General features: G+C 37.2%; 1 protein-coding gene across 2 annotated transcripts in view; it reads right to left on the bottom strand.

The window, feature by feature from the left end:
* Window positions 1-21,481, bottom strand: part of CD109 (CD109 molecule) — a 130,116-nt gene that overhangs the window by 42,571 nt on the left and 66,064 nt on the right. For both annotated transcript variants that reach the window (XM_032340479.1, XM_032340478.1), the window contains exons 8-19: window positions 18,516-18,612; window positions 18,121-18,262; window positions 17,252-17,361; window positions 14,291-14,515; window positions 13,346-13,447; window positions 13,196-13,258; window positions 12,197-12,373; window positions 10,646-10,798; window positions 5,649-5,723; window positions 5,159-5,219; window positions 2,846-2,987; window positions 1,715-1,832 (exon numbers count right to left, since the gene is read on the bottom strand). In XM_032340479.1, the coding sequence (XP_032196370.1) occupies window positions 1,715-1,832; window positions 2,846-2,987; window positions 5,159-5,219; window positions 5,649-5,723; window positions 10,646-10,798; window positions 12,197-12,373; window positions 13,196-13,258; window positions 13,346-13,447; window positions 14,291-14,515; window positions 17,252-17,361; window positions 18,121-18,262; window positions 18,516-18,612 (1,465 nt within the window). The remainder of the gene's footprint in view (window positions 1-1,714; window positions 1,833-2,845; window positions 2,988-5,158; window positions 5,220-5,648; window positions 5,724-10,645; window positions 10,799-12,196; window positions 12,374-13,195; window positions 13,259-13,345; window positions 13,448-14,290; window positions 14,516-17,251; window positions 17,362-18,120; window positions 18,263-18,515; window positions 18,613-21,481) is intronic.

Below are 21,481 nucleotides of genomic sequence, written 5' to 3'. Positions count from 1 at the left end.
AGTTTTGTTGGTTGTTTCCATCACCATTCAGAAACTTTTATTTTGATGTAGTCCCATTAAAGTTTATAGATACTTTACACAGATTATTTCATTTAATCTTTACAACTCCAATGAGGTAGGTTCTATGTTCATACTTTACAGAAAAGAAATCTGTCCAGAAATCTCTGTAACTAGTACAAGGTCACATCAATAGTAAATGGAGAAGCCAGAAAAGGACCCCAGCATGTCTGATGCCAAAGCCAAGCTTCTCACCTACTATGCTATTATGACTCCAGCCATCTGCTTGAAAATCCACTTGCCAAATCCAACATCCCTGTTTGAGACTCATGGGCAAAGTCTAGATGATGTGCTGCTTACTACCTTCTGAAATATACATGTGCATGTACTTTCTCATTGGTGACCCAATTCTGAGATTGTCGGCCGCCAAATCCTATAGGGAAGCTGAACCGCTACCCCACCTCTGAAAATAAATCTTTATTAGTTTAGGCCAATGGTTGCCACTGGCAGCAGTAATTCCCTCTAGAGGTTTACGTAGACAGTTGTGGAACTATCTTAGATTGTCACAATGATTGAAGGGTAGTGGGTGAAAGTCTGTGACTTCAGGAAAGTCCCAAACAATGAAAAAGTGTCCCCCATCCCTCATGATTCCTGAATATCTCTTCAGACATTCCCATAAAGTACCTGCTTATAATGATCTTAACTTACAACCTATTTCCACCTTATATGTAAACCCAAAGCATTTTTCAATACACACTGAATTTTTCGCAAATACAACTATGTTGTAAATCAACAGAAGACCACACTTTGTTTTGTTTGTGACTTTATCAAAAGTTGTTCATGGTTTCAAAGACTGACATCACCATAGGCAGCACCACTCAAGGTTTTTGAGATGCTAAAACAATACATATATATCAAACTTCACTTGCAGCTGTTACACACAGAGTGCTTCTATATGCATGGAGTAAATATTTGAAGATTTATGCCGTCTAGTGCAGCTATGTCTGACCACTTATATAGTGTAATATATATATATATTATATATATATATAAATATATTTTACTACACATTACTTTCCTTTAATTTTTCCTTAATATTTCACTTTAGGCATCATATTGATTTTTTTTAACTAAGTATATAAGTATACCATATTTCCCATGACTTTCACTCCAGATGGGGAAGGGGAAAACAAAGTATCTGTTATAAAAAGGGGACTTTAGTTATGACAGAGGTAAGAGCTACTGCTCTAAGACCAGACATGCTCATAAAATTCTTCTTGCCAGCAACTGGTTTAAGAAGTAACATGTGTACGCTGAAAAAAATAAATAAATTTAAAAAAAAAAAGAAGAAGAAGTAACATGTGATGCAGTTTGACCAGAAATGGGAAGATGTGCTATGGCACATCTTGAGAAGGTCTGCCCATCCTTTGCAGAGGGAATACACAGAAACTACCTCTCTTCTGGCCTTTGGAAATAGCTGAATTCAGTCAATAATGAAGTTTTATCCAAATCTTAATTCGGACGTAGCACATTTAGGAGTTTAATACAGCTCGCATTCTAAAGTATAAAACCAACGAAAAACAAAAAGGAAAAGCTAAGGAATCGCTAGACAGTGATCAACATCATAAGGAATCATTTTTTGAAAATTCATTGAAGAGTTGACACTTTCTTTGCTTTGGGCGCTTTAACATTTGCAAGTAGGTCTTTAATACACTACCTCCACTGGAGAACTTGTTAGTCCAAGACCTAAATCTTCAGAGATCACGAAAGCAGTGGCCACCCAAGAAGTGATAGAATCAGGCACAGTAACCTCAAATTCTTGGTAAATCCTAGAACTGAAGTCAAGATAAAAATAAAAATCACTTGTGTAAGACTGAGGATTCCCAGACCTGTACCCCTGAAGCAAATAATATATTATATTTCAATAAAATTTTTAAAACTAAACTTTAATTAATTAATTAATTAATTAAAATCACAACACCAAGGACTGACATATTTCAAAAAAAAAAAGTCAACATAACCTAAATCACTTTTAGAAGTTTTAATTTTCCAAATTATTTACATATCTAATTTTTTTAAGTAACCATGAAAGAGCAGATCCTAAATTCTCAGGAATAGTTCAGTTAATAAGGCCATAACATTGCATCCTCACCCAGAGACCACTAAAAATTTTCTACAATGTTTATACCTTCAGAATGACCATAATTTTCATAAATGTTGTATAGACAATAAGTACCTATTTTCTAATTTAACTCAAATTATTTGTCAATTTGCATAGAAGTTTCCCTCTGTATCTCAGTCAGTGCTATTTTTTTTTTTTTTTGAGGTTTGACTTGTGTCTTATTTCAAGTTTCCATAAATGGCTGACCATAAAATATGTGAAGATTGCATGACTCATCTGCTCAGTCATCAGGCCAGAAAGCTCAGGCTTGGTCAACTAAGCTGAATCCTCCCACCACCTGTGCTCCTTCTTCCTGTGGCTTATGGGGGTGTTTGACAAAGAGCCACAAGGTAGAGAGTAATTACAAGTGCTTCCCACCCTAAGGCAATAAGAATACTCTCAGCAATTTACTCAAACAAGTACCATGAAACTTGAAGGAAGTTAAAAAACACCCTTCATTAGAAGATGGTCTATCTTCTTAATGATACTCTCACTGCCCCAATTTGCCTGTGGCTTTCTTAAACATTACATTTAAATATAATAAAGATTCTAAAATAAAAACCTCTTGGTCTATTTAGTTGTTCATCACAATACATTTGTACTTAAAACATTAGAAAGAACATAAAATTTATTTAAAATGAACACTAAACAAAAGAGGTATGAGCGAAGAACATTATAAATCTTTACCCCATGTTGGTGTCTAGCCAAATCCACGTCTCTGGAAAATGCTTTCTGATACGTGGGTTACTAACCGAAGAGAAGTCATGAAAATCTACCAAGTATCCTTCAGTTTCCTCCGCAAACCTCTCGAGAAATTCAACACTGTCATCTAAAAATCAATATTGACAACGGTTGGGGAAAAAGTCACTGTAGCAGATGATTATAAACTTAGTCCACAGGACCGCAACACCTCTCAGCTGAATGGGACTTTAGAGTTCATCTTATTCAACCTTCTCATTTTACAGATAAGACACCTGAGACCCCCTGAAGTCAAGTGACTTACCCAGGGCTCTGAGGCCAGTTACAGCAGCTCAAAAACTTTCCAAAAAAAAGGAAAATGTTCCCTGCCTGTACAACGAATACCTGAAAAACTACTTACAGCTGCTAAAAAAAACAAGTTAAATCACGTTTTTAAAGTTCCCTCCAATTTTTCTCTTCTCTTTTTAGTTCCCTAGTGATCATTACCATTGGTTATACCAGCCCCAAGATGCTACAATCATCTAGTTAACTAGCTTAAAAATAAAGTCATGTTGCCTGGCAAAATGACACATTTCCAGAAAAGTCAATATAATCTAAACCATTTTTGGAAGAGTTTTCATTTTCCAAATTGTTTAAAACTAAATTTTGTTAAAGTAACCATGAAACAGTAGATTCCAAATTCTCAAGGAAAGGTAATCTAGTAAAGCGATAACACTGCATCCTGACCCATATTCCACCAAAAGCTTTCTTTCTGTTTCTATCATCTACTTCTATTTTTTTTTCAACTTTTCTGTAAGTTTAAAACTATTTCCAAAAAAATGCAAAATAGGGGCACCTGAGTGGCTCAGTCATTTAAGTGTCTGCCTTCAGCTCAGGTCATGATGCCCGGGTCAAGGGATGGAGCCCCTCATCGGACTCCCTGTTCAGCGGGGAGCCTGCTTGTCCCTCTCCTTCTGCTCCTCCCCTCTGCTCATCGTGCTTTCTCTTTCTCCCTCTCTCAAATAAATACAATCTTAAGAAAATAAAATAAAATGCAAAATATTCAATAAATGAAAGGGAGCAAAGGAATATACAAGGTAGAAGGATAGGCATTTGAATTCTAAAAGTAGAGCAGTGTTCCAGTAATAAAATGGCCTTGAGTAACTACTGACAGCCATCGTGGTGACTGCAAGACAGTACACATTAAATGGATCAACCACACAGACGTCAAATCCTCAGGATGACAATAAGAGTAAGACTTCGAATATCTTGTGAGAGTCCTCAATGCACACAGAAGGAAAGGGAAAGTAGGGGACCTAAATGTTGGCTGAAGGATCTATAATGGAAATTTTTGAGCTTCCAATGATAAATGGCTCTTAACTGAGGGTTGCTGAGCAGTGACACTGAAGTACTCAAGAGAACACCGAACACTAGGGACTTAGGAAACTTGATCCAGAAGAGAAGCAGAAAAATTAATGTCAGTCACTTGAGAAGGTTTCTAAGGACATAGTATCCTAGTAAGAGTATCAGGTTTCTTCTGTTATGTTGTGGGGGAGGTGGAAAGGTAGAAGAAAGTTCTCAGGAAAAGGTAAAGGATACGATGAGTATAACTAACAACAGAATGAGTATTACAGTGGAAATCAGGATTTCATAAGATGAACAAAGATAGGTAAAAGCTGATACTGGCAAAGAGAGAATGGAAAAACATTGCTTAGAAGATGTCCAAGATGGATGATTATAGGAAGAAAGTAACTGTACCATATTGTCTTTAATACATAGAGATCATAATGACTTCATAAAAATTTTAAAGCTATAAAATTATCTTTTTAGCTTCAAGACAGAGGCTCGGGTATCCAGTGGTGTTGAAAACCAACCCAAAGCTGGACAGCCTGGGGTCAGTATGGAGTAACTGAGAACAACTGACAGGCATAGGGAATTCGGGGATAGAAACTATGACATTAGCATGAGGTTTCCTGAAAGAAAAGAGAACAACTTCTAGAGTTAAACATTCTCATTTATGCACAGTTTTCAATACAAATTGGAAGCAGTGGATCTTCCAATATGTCCAAAAATATAACCATCCCAAAGAACTACAGAGAGAAAATAGCAAGCATTCATTTCAAAAATCTAGATAGAAGCCCAGACAAACATTCCATGTCATGGCTCAGATGAACATTAAACACCAAAGACTTTAGGGTAAGAGAACAGAAAATGAAAATCATGATATCCATGTCCAACCAGAATTTATTCATACCTATGTGAATAATTTTAAATACCTAAAAGACTTAAATACTTAAAAGCACACTGCCAGGTTTTACTTACAAACACCATCAATGTAATCCTTCAAAAGTTTTGCATCCGTCAATACCCAGAGGCCACATTCCTAGAAAGAACAAGTTTAATTTTCTTTAAAAATAAGTTTAAATGCTCTGTAAAATGTCCCAGCTGTCTCCCATACTTTTAATTCACTCTTGTGCATTCATTTTTATGCACATGTGAAAGGGTTTTTTTTACTCTATCTCATTTTTGAGAATTTACATATGTACATGAGCATTCTCTCTCCCTTTCCGTAGACAGAACACACACACACACACACACACACACACACACACACACACACTTTTTCCATTTGCTTTTAAAATTGGAAGGATAATTATCTTTCCATTTCAGATTACACTTATATAACACTCCACTTCAGCAACACGTTTAAGAAAAGGTTAACATTTCATAATCCAGATAATTAATTCTGAAAGTGTTTGCAATAGTAAAAGATACTAATATCTTTTCAAAGTCTGTAACAAATTAAACATACCTGAAAAACGGCAAAAGAATTCATGAACATGCCTAAATAATAGCCAGTGTTATAAAGTTCCAGCTCATGGACCACCTAAAGAGAAGATAAAATACATGCAATGAATTGAATCACAGCAACCTGTTCTGCCCCTGTCATATTTCTTGTATGTTGCTTAGACAACACAGGGCCTACAAGCTTAAATGAAAATGACATAAATGGAGGAATAAAGAATACTTGAGTGCCTTGTTCATGATTCAGTCAGTTAAAAATACATTTCCTCTCTTAACTTATTTTTACTCTGTTCAGTGATAGAGAGTTCCTAAGAGGTATATGCTCAGGGGCACTTGGGTCATTCAGTTGGTCAAGCAGCCGAGTCTTGATTTCAGCTCAAGTCACAGTCTCATGGTCCTGGGATCAAGCCATGTACCAGGCTCTGCACTTAGCTGGGAATCTGCTTGTGGATTCTCTATCTCCCTCTACCTCTGTCCTTCTTCCTGCTGGTTTTCTCTCTCTCTCTCTGTATCTCTCTCCTTCTCTCAAATAAATAAATAAATAGGCACACCTGGGTGGCTCAGCTGGTTAAGTGTCTGCCTTCAGCTCAGGTCATGATCTCAGAGTCCTAAGATCAAGCCCCAGGTCTGGCTCCCTGCTAAGTGCGGTGTCTGCTTCTCCTCTCCCTCTGCTGCTGCCCCCTGCTTATGTTCTCTTTCTCAAATAAACAAATTAAATATTCTTTAAAATAAAGACATAAAATAAAATAAACCTTTAAAAAAAAAGAAGTGTATGCTTAAGTTTTGCCCAGGAAGAACTTAAATATCACCCTTGACTAAACCAACACATAGGAGTCAGCACTGAAAACAACCCATACTTTTGGCAGATAAATGGGTTAAATTTGATGGATAATATAAGTTCTGCAAAATGTCAGTTAACTATATTTTTTAAAATAACAAAAAGAGGCAATTCACAAAAAAGAAATAAAAATTATTAATAAGCAGAAAAAATATTCAACCTCATTGATAATCAAAATAATGCAAATTACAACATCAATGAGATAGCTTTTTCAATACCAAGATATTTGCATTATCACATTAGCAATACTATTTTTTTAAGAACAGCACTCCTTGCTAGCAAGAGTGAGTAAAATAGGTTAAAAGAGTGAGTAAAGGGCGCCTGGGTGGCTCAGTGGGTTAAGCCTCTGCCTTCGGCTCAGGTCATGATCTCAGGGTCCTGGGATCGAGGCCCGCATCGGGCTCTCTGCTCAGCAGGGAGTCCGCTTCTCACTCTCTCTGCCTGCCTCTCTGCCTACTTGTGATCTCTCTCTCTCTATTTCAAATAAATAAATAAAATCTTTAAAAAAAAAAAAAGAGTGAGTAAAGTTGGCAGCTTCTAAAAACACTAAACATAGGGGTGCCTAGGTGGCTCAGTCATTAAGCATCTGCCTTCACTAGGATCATGATCCCAGGGTCCTGGGATGAAGCCCTGCATCAGGCTCTCTGCTCTGCGGGAAGCCTGCTTCTCCTTCTTCCGCTCCCCCTGCTTGTGTTCCCTCTCTCACTCTCTCTCTCTGTCAAATAAATAAATAAAATTTTTAATAAATAAATAAATAAATAAGCTAAACACAGATTAGAATATAACCTGGCAACTCCATTCCCATGTACATACTGAAAAGAATAGGGACCCAAAGAGTCTAACATGCCAACAGTCCATTGCAGCATCAGTCACAATAGCCAAAAGTCAGCAAGTTAATGTCTATCAACAGAAGAACGGATACACAAAATGTGGTAGACACATGCAATTGTATACTATGCAGCCATAAAAAGAAACAAAGTTCTGACAGGTGCTACTACATGGAATAACCCTGAAAACCTTAAGCTAAGTGAAAGAAGACAGACACAGAGGACAAATTTTATATTATTCCACTTACTTGAAATATCTAGACTAGGCAAATTCATAAAGACGGAAGTAGATTAGAGACTGCTTGGCGGGGGTGAGGAAAGGGGGAAATGGAGGATTATCACTTCATGGTTACAGACTCTCTGGAGTGATGAAAAAGTTTGGGAAACAGATAGTGATGATTCTTGTACAACATTATAAACGTAATTCACACCAACTGAATTATCTTTTTTTAAACAGTTAAAATGGAAAATTTTATGTTATCTATATTTCACCACAATAAAAAATTAAGATATGATACCCTTTTTGGTAACTATTCCAATACATCTCCTTTATTTACATTAGCATTAACCAGAAAACTTAAGACAAAGGCAGGAATAAAAACCATGAAAGATTCTAAGTCCAAGTTTAAAAAACACACCCGTTTAAAATGAAACACGTGCATCCAGTGTTTCTGCCATGCTAAGCACCACCACTGCTACATGCATGGTAACCAAACATGGTGCCAGAAGAGGCACCAAGAAGAAAACAAGTGAATGAGAGAACAGGAAATGTCAGATTATCTCAAGAAGTTGGCAAACAGGCAATGGACCCAGAACCAGACATAATAGAGAGAGAAGGTTTTAATCCCATGACTCAAACTCTGCTACAGAACACAAATGCATGCAGGATCACCTTCTGCTGACACACCGGCATGAATCATTATCATGGAATATCGTGGAATTATCTAGAAAGAATCAACTACCTCCAAAAAAGAGTCTCCTTTTCTCAGTGGCTCAACAAAAAGGCACTGCCAAAGCTGCAGCAAAGGCCGGTGTCTGAAAATTATTTCCGGAATGTCTAGCACACTTAAATTTTCTCAAGGTATTCAAGAGTCTCTCAGCACCACTTATAAATTTAACAAGAACAAAAGAAACCAAAATGGCCTGTCACTACAAGCTCCTGACGCCCTCCCCCAGAGCCAACTCCGGACAAACAATAAAAGCAAGTAGGAAACTTGGATGAGTGGGATGAGAAGACCCTGAGAAGAGTGAAGGATATCTTGAATTGGTGTGTTGGGAGGAATTGGGTGGCAGAAAGTGTTAGAGGCAGACAGTCTGGGGAAAAGGTTCTGCTCTGACTTCTTTCCAATGGGTAGCCTCAGGACAATCATTCCCCGTATTTTCACTGCCAAAATCAGTAGCTGCAGCAGCAGCCTACACTTCCTGTTGCAAGGTGTCGGGAAAATAAGTCAGCTCCTCTGCCCTTCTGGTGTGAGAAACAGGAGAACCTGTGGACAGACCCATGGCCCCAAGCATTCTCTTCCTCTTGTCCTCCAAACTCTCAGGGCAGCTGAATCATAATCTCAAGAGATTGTCTCTTCTTGGTGATGCTTTTCCCTAAGAGCTTTAAAGTGAAACATGGAATGAAACCCAGCATCACACAGGGAGGATCAAGAGTAGTTTTCTAGTCCCTGGAGCTTAACCCCATCCTCTCTTTAAACTCACAAAACACACAGATTGGAATGGGGCATTGAGCCTTCCTCAACAAGACATTATCAGAGTAGCTGCCAACCCAACTACATCCAAAGAATATGTCTTCCATAAAAGATATCCAAGTAGACAACACATAACATGTGAAGCAAAACACTGAAAAGTCCAGTTCAAGAATTTAAAATAAACATGGTAAATATACATAAGGAGATAAGGAAAAATATGGATGATATAAAAAAAGAACAAAAGATAAGAACCAAATGAAAATAATAGATATTAAAAACATAATAGCTGACATAAAGAACCCAATATAAGAAATCAAAGTAGGATAGATACAACTGAAAAATGACCAGTGAGCAGAGTCACGTGAGGAGCTCTCTCAAGAAACACAGAAAAGACAAAGAGATAGAAAACATAAAACAAAAAGCTAGGAGATATGGAGAAAGAAAATAGATATGCCAATCTCTGAATAATGAGAGTCTCAGAAGAAAAGAAAAAATTTAAATGGAGAAGAGGGAATATATGAAGAAGTAACAGATGTAAATTTCCAGAATTAAAAAATGAAGGAAGAGCATAGATCAAAAGGGCAATCAATAATGACACAGAATTACAATCCCTCACAAAAGCAACATGGTCTGGCCGGGGTTGGAGAAGAAGATGGTAACATGGTCTGGCCGGGGTTGGAGAAGAAGATGGCCGGGGTTGGAGAAGAAGATGGAGAAGAAATATCTCAGTCAGTTAGGTGTCTGTCTTTTTCTCATGTCATTATCTCAGGGTCCTGGGATTGAGCACCACATCGGGCTCAATCGGAGGGAAGCCTGCTTCTCCCTCTCCCATTCCCCCTGCTCTGTTCCCTCTCTTGCTGTGTCTATTTCTGTCAAATAAATAAATAAAATCTTTTTTTAAAAATTAAATAAATAAATAAATAAAATGGATTTTTAAAAAGTATCTTTATAGACTGAAAATTATATATAATTTTTATCAAGTGGATTAATTTACAACAAAATGATCAAGTCAACCTAAACATTTATATCTTTCCTTCTATATGTACTTAATCAATTAATGGATATAGGTTATACAATCTAGATTTCAACTGACAATGGCACAAAAGAATATATCGAGAACTTACAAATGAACATGGAATGATTAATGAATAGGGAACTAATTTATGTAACACTAGATGTTTCCATATTTCTTGATTTATAAGTTTTCTGTAGATTAACATGATTTCACTCCCTCAATATACTACAAATTCCAGATTCAATAAGACTATACTTATATATGACACTTAGGTATAACCAAAAGAAAAAGTGTTTCAAAATTATCTAAAGTTCTCTTCTCCAATGTCATCCACAATTACACAAGTAAATTTCCTAGTACTTTCTCGAGAGTCTTAAATTCAAATACAGTATGAAAATAAGGGAAAACTTCAGATGGCATCTCTCATGTAAAACAGCAAAGACTCTTCACCATATGAAGCCCCTTTCCAACACAACAACCAGAATCCAAATCCTTTTTATTTGGAAACTTTACTGATTACTGACTTAAGAGGAACTAATGAAATTTCCTTTAGATATTTGAACTAAGGCAATAGGTTTCCTTTTTGCTCTTTAAACATGTATTTTGTAAGGAAAAAATTGCTAAACTCACATTTTCCATTGTAATATCATTTGAGACATTCATCAGATTCACACTTTTGTCAACGGCTACAATCCCAACAGTTGAGTCTGGCTGTGTTACGGAGATCCTAAGAGAGACTCTCTCAGATGGTTCAGCCTGAGTTTTACTCCAAAATAGCTTTATCTAAGAAAGGGAGAAAAGAGGACTGATTTATTTGACTTTTTAAAAATCATTACTTACATGTCTTACTAACTCAAAATCTAGCAAAGATTCTACATTTGCCTTGACTCAGGGATAATTCTGAAACCATACATAAGCCTTCTGCAGGGAAAGAAAATTTTTTTAAATTTTAAATATATCCTCTTCAAATTTGTAGTTTCTTCATGAGTAATGTAATAAAAATTATATAAAAAGTAAAGAAAGAACGGTGCCTGACTGGTTCAGTCAGTAGAACATGCGACTCATGATCTCAGGGTTGTAAATTCAAGCCCCACATTGGGTGTAGAGATTACTTTAAAAAAAAATGTAGAGATGCTTTGGTGGCTCAGTCGGTTAAGTGTTTGCCTTCAGCTCACATCCTGGGGTCCCAGGATCGAACACATCGGGCTTCCTGCTCAGCGGGGACCCCGCTTCTCCCTCTGCCTGCCGTTCCCCACTGCTTTTGCTCACGCTCTCACTCTCTCTTTCTCTCTCACTCTGACAAAAAAAATAAAATTTTTTTTAAATGTAGAGAAAGCTATATCTTCACAAATATAGCTAAAACTATACTTCTTATCTTTCATAGCTAAGAAATTTCTTGGAATTGTGCTTTTATACCTAACCCACTGAGTGTCTGGTAGTCCATGTCTTTTAATAAGCTTATTTAACCCATTTACAAGTGTGGTAATTCTTATTCTAATTAGGATTTATTTCTACTTTATTTCATACTTTTAAATGTGATTACTTTCTTTTTTCCCCTCTCTTTTCATCTTTTCATTTTTCTTCTTTCCATAGGTTAGATAAAATTTTGTTCTTATATCTTGGAGTTGTGCTTTTATATCTAACCCACTAAGCCACCCAGGCCCCCCTCAGTCAAAGTCTTAAAGCCAAGAATCATAACTTAAAATAAGACCCACACTGCCCAATAATTCCACATGTGAAAATATACATGTAACAATATGAAAAGGTTCAACCATAGTTCTGGAAATGAATATCAAGAATATTCATTTTGTTTATCTGGGGCGCCTGGGTGGCTCAGTGGGTTAAAGCCTCTGCCTTCAGCTCAGGTCATGATCTCAGGGTCCTGGGATTGAGTCCCGAATCGGGCTCTCTGCTCAGCAGGGAGCCTGCTTCCCTCTCTCTCTGCCTGCCTCTCTGCCTATTTGTGATCTCTCTCTCTGTCAAAAAAATAAATACAATCTTTTTTTAAAAAAAAAAAGAATATTCATTTTGTTTATCAATTGAATAATTGATTCAATTCTGAATCAATTTTTTTAGTGATACTTTTTTTTTAGTGATACTTTTCTAAAGAAATAGTAACATTTCTCAGACTTCACTAATATGAAGTTTTCTTCTAACATCATTCATTACCTTTAATCTTACCTTATTTTTAAAAACAAGCTGAACAGGGATTTTTAGAACATCATTTATAATTTCCCCATCATCCTCAATATAATACACAATAATGCAGGCTTTTGGAGCCCAAGAATTTTCTGGTGTTAAAGAGAAGGTTGTTGAATTTTGCTTGCCTACAGCCACCAACCGTCCCCTGGATACGACCTGAAAAGAAGAGTAGAACAGTTTCATTTTATGCCAAAGCTGGTAAGAATCTTAGCTGCAGCTATAATCATCATAACTTTAACCATACACACAAATTGTTTACTTAAACCAACTTCAAAGCCTTTATGAATGCAAAGAAACTTCCCTGACCAACACAGAGAGGATAAGCTAGGAGACAGAAAAGGATAAAAGAAATACTGATTGAGACAACAGTAGCTTCACAGTCAAGAATCTGTTTTTGAGTGGGAGGAATATAGAGCACCACTGGGGAGACCAGAATGAGCAAAATTCAAGGTATGGGTAGCAATTCTTATTTATTTATTTTGTTTTTCTCATATTTTATAATTTTCTACAATAAACTCAGATGGATTATCTCAAACAAATTAAATTTTAAACATAATGCAAGATTTAATTATCCATCTTAAGTTGGAAATGCAAATACAGGTGAAGGAATAAAAAAGAAATTTTGACTGTAATATGAAAAGGGCAGGCTAAAGGATATAAGACTGAATTTTAAAAAATTAATGAGTTTAGACATAAGGTAGATATCATTCGTGGTGATCCTATAAGAGATAATAAATTCAAGGGGCGCCTGGGTGGCTCAGTGGGTTAAAGCCTCTGCCTTCAGCTCGGTTCATGATCCCAGGGTCCCGGGATCGAGCCCCACATCAGGCTCTCTGCTCAGCAGGGAGTCTGCTTCCCTCCCTCTCTCTCTGCCTGCCTCTCTGCCTGCTTGTCATCTCTGTCTGTCAAATAAATAAATAAAATCTTTAAAAAAAGAAAAAGAGAGAGATAATAAATTCAGATTCTATAAGAGATTACCATGTAGCTTAACTCCTTCAATTGCTTATTGCCACTAACCACCAACTCAAAAGGTGATCCCACCTAGAAAAAAAAATCTTAATTAATAAGCACATATGAATGGCAAAAGAGAACAATTATATTGTAATTATAAGTGACTGTAGGCTTTACCTTTACATTCTCATCTCTTGTCTTTAGCTGGATGTATGTTTGACTGGGAGACTTAAACATACCATGAACTGCCATGCTACTCACACTATTAAGAAAAGAAGCCTATAATAGAAGAAAAGGGAGCTATAAATTTTCATCTTCAGTAACACCCTGAGAAAGGATACTATCTGTTGAACAATTCCTGAAAGGCAAATTCACTTTTACTCTTTTTTCTTGCAGAAAGAAAAAGTGTGTTCTCCAGACATTGGATCTTCACTTTATAGTTTATAAAGAAAGTGACAGCTTTAAAACACAGAGGGGGTCTTCATCATCATAATCTATGAGGAAAAAGCATAGTCCTAATTTATTTCAGAAATGAAAGTACATTATCTAGAAACACAATGAGAAGAGAGAACAAAATGAGAAAGGACTCCTTTCCTTCTCTCCACAACACAGAGTTTATTTACAAGCAAAACATCAGACCAACTCATGTATCTACCAATAGTCAGAGTAAAACTCAAAGGACCCAACCTGTGGCAGGGTTGAGCAATGAAAAGAAAGATAGCAGGAATGGTTGGGGTGTCCCAAATGAGACCCTCTGAGAAGAGTTCAGCAAAGGAGCATAGGTTTAAAAAAATGTTTTCCTCTTCATTTCAGCTCCTTCCAAAATACACTTTCAAATGATTGAAAACCAACCTAGGCCGGGAATCTGAGGAGTTTCATCATATCTTCAGAGCACTATATTTTACTGTGCTCTTTAAAATAAATTTACAAGGAAGTACTTGGTCCATCCCTCAAGCCGCTGTTACTAAATTGTTTATAACGTTTTCCTCCATTTTTAAAAATAGAAACATGTGTCTACTTCCTACTTCCTGTGAACTTTGACCTCTAACAGTTTGAGTACCTACCATGAGATTACAATTTTAATGATCTTATAGTAACATAACGATGAAAAACAAATGGTACCTTCAACTGTAGCTCATTGGAATCATCCAAGATTGGGAATTCAATCTTAAAGATTCCATTTTGGGGGAGGGTATAATTTATGATCTGGACAGCTCCTGTTTCCTGATTTCTGCTATTCCATCTGTTCCAGTACTCAGAAGAATTTTTCTGTGTCACTGTTATAACTACATTATTTCTTCTTTCTTCAAAAGTCAGTTGATTGCCATCAGCACGGGCTACCTTCACCTAATTGTCAAAACACAACATTTTAAAAACAGGTAACAAGAAAAGCAAAGCTTTTAAGTTCAAATGAATCCAGTCCCCATCTGTGGTATTCTTTTTTTTTTTTTTAAGATTTTATTTATTTATTTGACAGACAGAGATCACAAGTAGGCAGAGAGGCAGGCAGAGAGAGAGAGAGAGAGAGGAGTTAGCAGGCTCCCCACAGAGCATAGAGCCCCACGTGGGGCTCGATCCCAGGACCCTGGGATCATGACCTGAGCCGAAGGCAGAGGCTTTAACCCACTGAGCCACCCAGGTGCCCCCATCTGTGGTATTCTGATGAAAATGAATTCTCAAAAACTGTTGGCAGTACCCTAACTTCCAGATGAAGTAGTCTCTCCCTAGGCTTCCAACACCACTGACCATTCCCTTCTTATTAGTATGGCTTCTCTTGCCTTCCATGGCTCCACAATAACCTTCTTTATTTCAGAGCCCTCTTTCTGCATCCTCACGTGACCTTTTGGGTTCCACGTCCCTCTTCCTAAATGTGGAAACTTGTCAAGGCTAAATTATCAGTTACCTGTGCTTCTCTTTTTCTCAAAGGTCTCAGCACTCCTACTGCTTTCTTCACCTTGCTCTGGAATTCATACTCAACACTTCCAATTTCCACTTGCAGACAACTTCTACTTAAGTATCCCTGTCAACTCGAATTCAGTGCATCTATCACTGAGCAACCATCCTGCCTCTCCTCTTTTTGCTAACACCACAATTTTGCCAGACTTCCCATCTCTCAGTTACCCCTCCCTTTTCCCACCTCCCAGATCAAATATACACTAAGTCTTGTGCTTCTGTCTTGCATCCTCTCCATTAGCACATCCCCCCTCAAGCTTCCTCGCCACCTCCCGCCTCTGAGCTGCAGCCATCCTCCTACATACAGCCCCATCCGTCTCCCTGGAATACGGCTTTCTCCATACCCTTCCCACACTCGTAAGGCCCTAGGCTCTTCACTGCCTAGAGCATAAAGTTCAAAAACATGCATGTGCCATTTAGGATTCTTGACAACTTCCCACACTTTGCCTCCTGTTTTCTGTCTCACCACCCCTGGACACAACTCCCTGCTACAACTGTACACATCCAGGTGAATGCACCTGAACTTGGCAAAGAGGGGCCTTTACTTGTCTCAGCTCACCTTGTTCCCCACCTTTCACCTCCACACCAAACATTTACTAATATTGGGCACCTGAGTGGCTCACGGTTTAGTGTCTGACTCTTGGTTTTGGCTCAGGTCACAATCTTAGGGTCATGGGATCGAGCCCCACATCAGGCTCATACTCAACATGGAGTCCACTTGAGGTTCTTTACCTCTCTCCCTCCCTCCCCCTCTGCTCCTCCACCAGCTCATACTTGCACTCTCTCGCTCTCTCTAAAATAGATAAATGAGGACGCCTGGGTGGCTCAGTGGGTTAAGCCGCTGACTTCGGCTCAGGTCGTGATCTCAGGGTCCTGGGATTGAGTTCCGCATTGGGCTCTCTGCTCAGCAGGGAGCCTGCTTCCCTCTCTCTCTCTGCCTGCCTCTCTGTCTACTTGTGATCTCTCTCTCTGTCAAATAAATAAATAAAATATTTAAAAAAAATAAATAAATAGTAAAATAAATAAATGAATAAAATCTTTGAAAAACTAAAATAATACCCTTCTGATCTTTTAGCAAATAGCTTAAATCTTCCCCTTCCATAAAGCATCCTTTAATGACCCTCCTCCCTATCCCAAGCCAACTCCTCCTCCCAGACTCTTACTGTCTCACTCTACTCATTTGGAAGTTACCACTTGCAGCCTCAAGGGTTTTTTTCCTTACTTTTTCAAACTAAATTATGTGATCATTGAAATCAGAAACTATCTAAAACTCTTCTTGATCCATTCAACAAGAAGTCATACCTTCCTTCTTTAAACCAGAGGTCAGCAACTATGGCAGGCAAGAAAGCCGAATCCAGGCTTTTTGTAAATAAAGTTTTACTGGAACACAGCCACCCTGACTTTGTTACAAAGTAGTTAAGGCTGCTTTCATGCTATAATGGCAGAGTTGGGTAGCTGTCACAGAGACCATATGTATCACAAAGCTAAAATTATTTACTGTCCAGTCCTTTGCAGAAAGTTTGCCAACCCCTGCTTTAAATCACTAGAGAAATGTATGCATGACACTGACCTTATCCTCCTTAAATCATACTTGTGTGTATACTTTCTTGTCACCATCACAAAAACTGTAAATCCGGGGTAGGGACTGGATTCTTCTTAGCTCTATAAGCCCCACCCAGCATCCTGCCTTGCACAGTGTCAAAATTCACTCAATAAGTGTTAAATTTTTTTTTAAAAAAAGAGTAATCGTTGATAATTTTTAATGCAACATCTTTGCTAGAACTAAAATTAATCATTATGAAAATCAAACTGAAATTGAAATTCTTTGACTGGCACTTAATTCTTTCAAGTAATTTATAAAAGCTTCAATGTAGCAATCCAAATCTAACTTAAATTCCTTATTAAATACATTTTGAGGAAAATACGTTTGTCGGAAACTACTTTTTTAAGTAAACTTAGACAAAGGTCATTTGGGAACAATTCTACATACCTCATATATCTAAGGGGGAAAAGTAATCTATCTACTTTGAGTTTAATATTTTTTTGAAAAGCACCAAAAATATTAACTGCCATTCTGTTTCATTAAACTGAACTTGCTGCTTTAGATCATTAATAAGCATGCCAACTTACAGTGGCTGTGAAGTTGAGAGATGGCTTCAAGACAGTAGCATAATCAAAAAATTCAATGATGTAATCATGTTGCTTGAAAAATACATTAGAACTTGCATTTCTTGAGATACCTGTTTTGGAAATTGCACCATTTAGAAACCAAATGTTATTGTTCACCAACAGCCTCTATTCATCCAATTTCTCTATCTAAGCTACGTCGCCAAGAAGTTAATGGGGCACAGAAGCCTCATTCCCACACTGGTTTGGTCATAAAGAGAACCACATGGTTCTATTACAGCTTCCAGGGACCCGTTCTAAGCACTGTTACTGCTCTGCCCATCCGCAACATGGACACTGAAGACTAAGGCCACAGACGGAATCATTTTTTGCTCCTTCGAGGTCTCGTGAAAGCTGTGGATAGCAACAGAAAGATCCAAGCGATTAACCTTTATTTTATTATTGAAAAAGAACTGTCCATGAGCAGACAAGAGCTCAGAAGATGTTAAATGATTAAAAACACACCCACATACACACAAAACAGAAGGTGGTTAGTCGGCTGAAAAAACAGGCCTTTCCATGTAGTTCCCAGGTTGAAAAGAAAGGAGAAATGGAGAAAATTACAAATACCTATTACATGTGGTTGAAGCACAGACTGTGGTAGAAAATAGGTAATCCCCCCCAAAATTTAAAATGAAAATGGAAAGAAAGAAAAGAAGTTTCTCCTTCATAATGAAAACATTCTGCAAGTGACACTAATTAACAGACATGACAATTTCGGAATTAAGTAGCATCTTTAGAAAGGCTCCCAAATGAACGTGCTAGTCGTAACAAGAAAGGAGAGAGAGCAGCACCACATAAGCAGCTTTACCTTCACTTCAACGTCTACAAACCTGTAAGTGATTCTGTCACTGTGGCTAAAATTTCTACCGGCCCAGGGGAAGACAGATACATGTGTTCAGAAAGCCCTTCTGAAAAATCCATTACTTTTTTCATCTCTTCATCATTAAAAGAGAAGTTTGCAGATCCATTTATCTGTTTTGTTTAAAATAATTCAATTTTATTCTTCACTTTAGCAATTCAAATTTTAGAAATAAAATTCAAACTGAGTCACAAAATATGATGGCTCTGGAGTATAAATGGGTAGATTCTCATCTGTCCAATTCTAAAAAAACTCTTGATTTTCTTACACTCAATCTTTGTTAATTCAGTATGAAATCTTACTTCTAGTAAAAGTATACGTATAGTGTTTCCCCATTTGAGGTCATAAGATCTCTGTAAAAGTTACCTTAAAATTTTTTGTAATATTTTTCTTCATGCCCCAAAAGGATAAAGGTAAAAATGTAAGTGTTACATCTCCTTTCACGGGCTTCCCATACGTATACCTGAAAAATAATAATTTTTTTACATTTTCAACTTGACAGTATCAAAACAGCACATGAAAATATGACTTTCCAAAAAAGAAAATATTACTTTCAATAACATCACTGGCAATCCAACTTAAAAGAAATATATTTTTAAAAATACTCTCACTACAAATTTTTAAAACTAATCACAACTAGGAATATCCTTAATCAATGGTGATCCTTGAAATTAAGTCTCTGAAATGAGAAGACTTAATGACAATACTTCAAAAACAGTTCATAGCACCTACTTCACCTCTAACCATTTTAGACACTGCAGAGAAAAATCTGATTATAATTGCAAGTGCAGTTTCCTGTCCAAAGATTTTTTTTTTTTAAGTTACAAAAACGTTTTATTCCTAGAAATCTAGACTGGCCCATTAACTGCATGTCCAGGACACTTTGCTACTTTTGAACATTTTTAAATGGTAGTTGAAATTGCAATCGCCAAGGCCCACTGTTGCCCGTTCCAGTATTACCCAGAAGGGTTTATTAGACCAAACACACTGCGGCACCAAATGTGCTCAGGGTTATCAAAACTTGGCTTTGTGCAGAAAAATATAAAAGAAGAGTAATTTTTTACCCACAGTACCAAAATTATTTTCTGGAGTCATATCTCATCTCTGCTGCTTTACATTTTATGTATTAATTTTAATCCTCTCTCATGATGGGAAAATCTCTTCATGTGAAAAAGAGAGGCAATATTTGGTAAACCATTTTACTGCCAGAAAGCCTTTTTTAAATGTGTTTCCTGGGTTCCTTCCATTTCTATTGTGTAATAAATACTCAGCCAAATGTGGAAGTCAGTTTTGCTCCGCACTCTATAAATCTAACAGTAAACTCCTGTTTCCTGAATCCATTAGTTGAACACAGAAACGGCTCCTCATCTGGATCAACTCAACTCAAAAGCCAATGGTGAAATGCAGTACATTCCAAATTGAGGAGAATGAAACAAATACATTTTCAAATGTATCACCTTCCAAATGAAAACAGTCAAGTCAGCTGCAACCCTGGTCAGCAACTTCAGCACAAAGTTCATTCATTCAAAAGAGAGTCCTCAAAACTTAACAGTTCTTGTATCTTGTTAAAAGCTTAAATAAATGCATAAGGTTACCAAAACATTATATTTTAAAAGAGTTCTATCACATGAGGTACTGGGGGCTTGAAAATCCAGACATCATTTAATGTATTCTCAGACACAAATATTTTTTTATTTTTGTTTAAATGTGAAGCAGATTTAGCCTTCTTTGCCTCAAGCTAATTATAATAATTATGAAACAAGGATACTGATAATTATTGTCCTAAAGTTGGGAAGCATTTGGAATAAACTAATGACTTAGAAAATAATAGTTTGACAACATTTTAAAAAGCAAATGGAGTATATTCTAGGATAGTGCCATTAACAAAACAAGGATTTTTTTTTTTTTAAAAGCCATAACCAAAGGTTTACAAAATGATACCTAAAAAATTGAACCGGCCAGTTATAGTTCATGTTTCTCCCACTCTTTTTTTCATGTCATTTCAAAGACACATGTCTCAATTTATCAAATAATAAATACACTTAAATAAACCTTAGCCTAAAAAATATGTTTTTCAACTTTATTATCTGCAGAATATCTAGAAATAACTAGATGTGTGCTATGTTATTTTCTTTACAATCCTCTAGAACCCTCTGTGGTCAGTGGGGAAGAGTCTACTATTTATTTTCATGAGGTGGGAATAGTGAGCAGATGTTCACATCAAACCCAATAAATAAATGCAGATTTTTATTCAACTCAGTTAAAGATTTCTAAGCTAGGGGCTCCTGGGTGGCTCAGTGGGTTAAACCTCTGCCTTTGGCTCAGGTCATGATCTCGGGGTCCTGGGATCAAGTCCCGCATTAGGCTCTCTGCTCAGCGGGGAGCCTACTTCCCCCTCTCTCTCTGCCTGTCTCTCTGCCTACTTGTGATCTCTTTGTCAAATAAATAAATAAAAATCTTTTAAAAATTAAAAAAAATTAAAATAAAAAAGATTTCTAAGCCAAAAAGAGACTGTTAACCTTCTTCTCTGGGAAATTCCCAGCAATGTTCCTCACCTTAACCATGCCTTGATGGACAGATGGCTATGACCAAAAGAAAAGCCCAAACTGTTTATTAACCACTCATAGGATCATCATCTTCATCAACACATCTCGATTTTTTGCGGGACACAGTATTTATAGAATAGGTCTACACCAATTTTTATAGACTGATAAAATACTCTGCTGGTCAAAAGATTTTCTTAATCTGTTGCAAAGATGTAAAGAATATCCTCAGTGTAAAGAATATCCTCAGTGTGTACGCCAGCCCCCCCACAATCATGTAAGCCCGTTCCTCACAACAACCTCTTAATATGTATCTCCTACTGGCTGTACTTCTGCGGAACCTTAACTGCAGGCGTCCTAAGGAAAAGGATGCGAGTAGGATGTGGTGAATGCTAAAAAAAAAAAAAAAACCAGGGGCCATCACAATGGCCATGTTGTTCTCAGACAGTGGTATTTCAAAGAGGCTCAACAAATGAGAATCCAGATGAAACTAGAGGAGTTCTTTTTTCTTTATTTTAATCTAATTGGCTTAACTAAGCAACTCCTAAATCGGCAGCATCCCTTCTAGCACCTAAAGAGATGCTCCTATAAGAATTCTTACCGCAGGGAGGAGGGTATCAGGCGATCCTCACATCCCACCCCCCAAAGTTATATATAAAACTTTCTGAAGAGTTACCAGAGCTCAAGAATCACTGTTCTAAGTGATTGTACTGAATCCCTGGCATAGCCCTGAAAACCAAAAACCAGAAGCGAAGAAGGTTTCCACACAACCTAATCCACGAGGACGCT

This window comes from Mustela erminea, chromosome 4 (assembly GCF_009829155.1).
Source record: "Mustela erminea isolate mMusErm1 chromosome 4, mMusErm1.Pri, whole genome shotgun sequence".
Lineage (NCBI taxonomy): Eukaryota > Metazoa > Chordata > Mammalia > Carnivora > Mustelidae > Mustela > Mustela erminea.
This window is presented reverse-complemented; position numbering and strand designations above follow the sequence as displayed.